Here is a 5996-nt window from a genome sequence, read left to right as displayed (position 1 = left end):
TTCATTTTTGATAACTTCCAGTTTTCCCATATTCATACTTTGTACATTCCAGTTTTCAATGTTCCAGTTTTCAATGGATGTTTACAGCTGTTCATTTTGATTTATGCCCCATCAGCAAATGACAGTCCCGCGGGCTTTACTCCATTTGCGTCATCAAGGTCAACTCTACTTTGAGGAGGCAGCCCTTCCCCAGTCGCATTTTGAATGCCTTCCAACCTGAGGGGCTCATTTTCTGGCACTATATCTGACAGTGTTCCTCCGCTATTCATAAGGTTTTCAGTGACTAAATATTCGGAAGTTGTTCGTCACTCTTTCTTCTAGTCTGTCTTCATCTGGAAGCTCATCTGAAACATGTACATCATGGGTGACCCTGCTGGTATTTAAAATACCAGTGGCATAGCTTTCAGAATCACAGCAACTCACATGCCACACAGTACGACAAACTAACAGAAGAGTGATAGACTCGTATGACGTTCTAATTGGTAGCTTATGAAAAACTGCTATAGAAAACATAGGCTCACCTTAGAAGGAATGCAACCAACATTCAAGCATGTTCCACCAAGTGTTTCATTTTTCTCAATGCAGACTGTCTACAAGCAAAGAAAACATTCTTTACTACACATACCCTTCAATGTTTCAGTCCATGAAAATCCCAAATATATATTTACCTTAATTCTTCACAAAACATGCTGCGCAAGTTGTGTTTTTCAGAGACTAAAATATAGAGCCCTTTATAATTTATCATTTGATTTCTATTAAACTCTTCCAGGCTAATTCCTTCATAAATTGTTCTTAATAGATTTCTATTTTGTTTACTATTACCAAATACATACAGCTTTTGGTTCTATTACTCTTATCTTTCAAACTCTGATTAGAAGCCAAAAAGAGAAGTACTGGTGAGAAGGGAAAATAATGGACTTCACTTTCCATCCCATAAAAATACTACACCCAAATAAACCCTCTCTTCATCAGAGTTAAAGAGACAATAAAGAGTTTAGAGTTTACTGTGCTTTCACTTACATTTTGTGAACATGATCTAAGTGAGTCAGCATCTAGTTTGCCTGTAGACCTTACCTTGAAGCCTAACTGGGCAGCTTTAATAGCAGCAACATATCCTCCAGGACCAGAACCAATCACTGTTACATCAGCATCAACTACAATAAAAGCAAATTGATTAAAATTGTAAGCTGTTTACTATTTACTAAAAACAGCTCCTTAGAAAATGAAGCAAACAAAAGAACTTCTGAAACCTCCCAGGAAACACGAAATCATTTTCTACACCCACGCCCACTGCTGTGGAATCAATTTAGGCTCACAGCAATTCTACACAGGGTTTCCAAGACCGTAAATCTTTACTAGAGCAGACAGCCTCATCTTTCTCCTGTGGAACTGCTGGTGGGTTTGAACCATCAACCCTGTGGTTAGCAATCCAGTGCTTATCCTACACACAGCACTATTTATTCCTAGGTATTTGATGCTCTTGGATACTATTGAAATTATATCATTTTTTAAATTTCATTTTTCATTTGTTCGTTATGGTACAGATAGATACAACTGAGCTCAATGTTAACATTGAACCTACTACTGACCTTGCTAAAGTCTGTAGAGGTTGATTTTGTTTTGTTTGCGGGAAGTATTGTTCTTGCTGTTAAATGCTAATGTAACAAAGTATGCCACTTCAACAATCTTTAACATGTACAGCTCTGTGACATAAATTATGTGAATTATCACCCTTAACAGAAGCATTGAGCACTGAGTCTTTTCTCTCTCCCACTAACAAACTTTAGTTGCCTTACATTTGCCTATTTTAAATATTTTATGCAAGTGGGATCATACGTATTTGTCCTTTTGTGACTGACTTATTTCACTCCATGTATTTTCAATGTTCATTCACGCCTCTATGCGGCATACATTAGGACTTTATGTCTCTTTATAGCTGAGCAGTAGTCCATTGTACATGTGTAACAAATTTTTTCTCTCCATTCATCTGCTGATCTGCAGAGCTTTATTTAATGATAACTGGCAGGCATTTAGTGACACTAAACCTCCAGAAAACAGTGTGAATGATAGGAAGAGCCTGAGCTTTGGAATCTGACATGCCTGGCTTCAAATCTTAGCTCTGCCACTTACTAATTTTGACTTTACTTTTACTTTTCTGTAATATAAGAATGTAAAAAAAAAAAAAAAAGATGACTCAAATGACTGATGTTCAGACTAAATAATTTTATGCAATTATTTCTATAAATCTAATTATTTTGCTCCCTTTTCCGGTGCCTACTTCTGAAATATCATGAGAGATAAATCAGTTTCCCTATAATCTGAACATTACTTGAATATTGTTCACTGTTGTACAGTTTAAGATATTAGGTTAACTAGACCATTCAATTAACTATTCTAGATATTTATCTTATGAAGATAAAATATTAAAATCTAACTTTGATCAGCAGCCTTAAGGATATAATAATTATACTAAATTCTTCCAGGCTAATTCCAGAGTAAATTCCTTTGTATAGGTTTCCTTTTTGTTTACAGCTTCAAAGTTCTATCACTTATCTTCCCAAAGTGTGATTAGAAGCCAAAGTGTAAAATATTGGAGGGAAGGGAAAAATAAGGGACTTCACTTTCCATTCCATAAAAAATATTGTTGAGTGCCATTGAGTTGGTTCCTACTCATAGAGACCCTACATAGGGTTTCTGAGGAGTGACTGGTGGGTCTGAACCGCCACCTTGCATTCAAATCGACCTTGAAGTCCAGTGCTTATCCTACAGCACCATACCAGGACTCCCAAAAAGCACACAGCATCCAGTATTCCCAGGAGGTCTCCCATCTAAGTACTAACCAGACCCAATCCTACTTAGCTTCCAAAGTCAGGAGCATGCAAGACGGTATGGCCGTAGACAATGGAGACATAGAAATACTACACCCAAATAAACCCTCTCCTTCATCTCTGGGTTAAATATACTACAGAGTTACTAAATTATTTATTGTGTTTGTACTTATATTTTGTGAATATTTGAACAAATGTACAAATAAGTGTAATTATTCCCATTCGCAATCCAATAGGAAATAAAGCAACAATAACTTTCAAGAGTTGTTGTTGTTAAGTGCCGTGGAGTCAGTTCTGTCTTACAGTGACCTTGTATAGGGTTTCCAAGTTGTGGATAGTGGATAAGAACCATGACCTTGAGGCGGGTTAGCAGTCCAGTGCTTATCTGATAGTTATACTCCTTATCCTCTCCTTTAATTGTCCTTACAACCCCAATTACTTGAGCATTCATAAGTTTACAGCACACATTCATATGCATTCTCATGTTTGAGTCTCAGAACTTCTTATGAAGAAGGCAAAGGTAGCATAAATATGACCATTTCAAAGGTAAAGAAACAAGAGTTTCAGAGTTCAATTTATTTTCAAAAGGTAATCTTAATAAGCAAATGGAAGATACAAGAAAACACTAAATTTTTACTCTACTTCGAGTGGTTTTTCTATTATTCAATACTATTCCACTCCTGAATTTCAATTATCATAAACTCAAATCCTCAAGCACAATGGTGATGGTATGTGCCGTGGAGTTGGTTCTGACCATAGCAACCCCCCATATATGGTTTCTGAGGCCATAAATCTTTACAGGAACAGAATGCCTCATCCTTTTCCCGCGGAACAGCTGGTCGTTTCGAATTGCTAACCTTGAGGTTAGCAGCCCAACTCGTAACCACTATGCTACCAGAGCTCCTTTCAAGCACCACAATCAAGCTATATATTCTAGTTATGTGACCTTAGGGAAGGGAAGTTATTTAACCTGCCTCACACACTAATTGTTTTTGTTAAGTGCCTTCAAGTCAATGCTGACTCATAACAACCATGTAAATGGTTTCCAAAGAGAAGCTGGTGAGTTTGAAACACTGACCCTGTGGTTCGCAGTCCAGTGCTGAACGTATGGTGCCACACCAGAAGTCCAAATAATAATCGTTGTTGCAAAGTGCCATCGAATGAGTTCCAACCCACAGCAACCCTGCATAGTATTTCCCAGGAGTGGCTGGTGAGCTTGAACCTCCAACCTTGCGGTTCCAAACCAACTTTGCAGTCTAGTGCATTAACCCACAGCACCACACCAGGACTCCCTAAATAATAATTAGGACTACAAAATATATAACTAAGGAGCTCTGTTAGTGCAGTGGTTATGAGTTGAGCTGCTAACCTCAAGGTCAGCAGTTTGAAACTACCAGTCATTCCGCAGGAGAAAGATGAGGCATTCTGTCCCGTAAAGATTTACAGCCCCAGAAACCCTACTTAGGGTTCCTATGAGTCGGAACTGATTCCACAGCACATTATCACCACCACCACCACCACCACCACCACCAATATTAACTAGGAAAGAAATGCCTCCTCAAAGAAGAGTTGGCTGTGATGACGTGAATTGTGTAAAGCCTACAGGACCTTTATTTGCTGATGGGGCAAAACTCAAAATGAAGAGAAACATTTGTAAACATCCATCAATAATTGGAGTATGGAATGTACAAAGTATGAATCTAGAAAAATTGTAAATTGTTAAAAATGAAATTGAACACATTAGTGAACTTAAATGGACTGATACTGGCCATTTTGAAAGTGACAATCACAGGGTTTACTATGGCAGGAATGACAAATTGAATTGTCTGTGATAGGATAATAGTCATATGCCTACAAGGAAGACCAATTAATATCAATATTATTCAAATTTACACATAAGCCACTAAAGGCAGTGATGACGAAACTGAAGAATTCTATAAGCTGCTTAAGAGTTCTGCTATGGTTGTTGTTGTTGTTAAGTGCCATCAAGTCAATTCTGACCCATAGTGACCCTGTATAGGGTTTCCGAGGAGCAGATGGTAAGCTTGAACCACCAACCTTTGAACCTTGAAGTTCAAAGCAACTTGCAGTCCAGCGCATTAACCCACAGTGCCACACCAGGACTCTGGGTTAATGTGCTGGCCTGCAAGGTTGTTTGAACCAAAACATTGGTGATTCAAGCTTACCAGTCACTCCTCGGAAACCCTATACAGAGTCGCTATGGATCAGAACTGACTCAACGGCACTTAAATAATAAGAACAAACCAACTTCTTCGGTCTGAAATTGATCAAAAATGCAATCAAGATGTAATAATAGTTACTGGCAATTGGAATGCAAAGGTTAGAAACAGGAAAGATCAGTAGTTGGAAAATATGGCCTTGGTGATAGAAATGATGCTGGTGATCACATGATAGAATTTTGCAAGACAACTAACTTCTTCATTGCAAATACCTTTTTAAAAAAACCGTAAAGGATGACTATACACATGGACCTCACCAGGTGAAATACACAGATATCAAACTGACATTTGTGAAAAGAGATGGTGGAAAAGCTCCATATCATCAGCCAAAACAAGGTCAGGGGCAGACTGAGGAAAAGACCATTAACTGCTCCTATGCAAGGTCAGGCTTAGAAAATGAAAACAAGTCCACAAGAGCCAAAATATGAATGACAACCGTAACATATCTCACCTAAATTTAGAGATCATCTGAAGAACTGATCTGATGCATCAGACACTAAAGACTGAAGACCAGAAGAGCTGCAGAATGACATCAAGAACATCATACAGAAAAAGAAATAAAAGTTCATTAAGACAAGAAATGTTGCTATGTGCCGTGCAGTCGGTTCCAACTCACAGAGATCCTGTACAGGGTTTCCGAGGCTGTAAATCTTTACGGGAGTAGAAAGCCTCATCTTTCTCCCTCTAAACAGCTGGTAGCTTCAAACTGCTGACCGTGAAATTAGCAGTTCGATAAAATGAAATAGAATGCATAAACATTGATATCTTTGGCATTAGTGAGCTGAAATGAACTGATATTGGCCAATTTGAATCTGACAAGCACATGGTTTACTATGCTAGGAATGACAAATTGAGAGGAATGGTGTTGCATTCATTGTCAAAAAGAACATATCCAGATCAGTCATGAGGTACAACGCTGTCTGTGATA

General features: G+C 38.1%; 1 protein-coding gene across 1 annotated transcript in view; it reads right to left on the bottom strand.

Moving 5' to 3' along the window:
* Window positions 1-5996, bottom strand: part of DLD (dihydrolipoamide dehydrogenase) — a 49906-nt gene that overhangs the window by 26683 nt on the left and 17227 nt on the right. The window contains exons 3-4 of the mRNA XM_006859353.1: window positions 1075-1154; window positions 522-590 (exon numbers count right to left, since the gene is read on the bottom strand). Of these exons, the coding sequence (XP_006859415.1) occupies window positions 522-590; window positions 1075-1154 (149 nt within the window). The remainder of the gene's footprint in view (window positions 1-521; window positions 591-1074; window positions 1155-5996) is intronic.

Source organism: Chrysochloris asiatica, unplaced genomic scaffold, assembly GCF_000296735.1.
Source record: "Chrysochloris asiatica unplaced genomic scaffold, ChrAsi1.0 scaffold00032, whole genome shotgun sequence".
Taxonomy (NCBI): Eukaryota; Metazoa; Chordata; class Mammalia; order Afrosoricida; family Chrysochloridae; genus Chrysochloris; species Chrysochloris asiatica.
The sequence above is the reverse complement of the archived record's forward strand: the minus strand, read 5'-3'. Positions and strand labels throughout refer to the sequence as shown.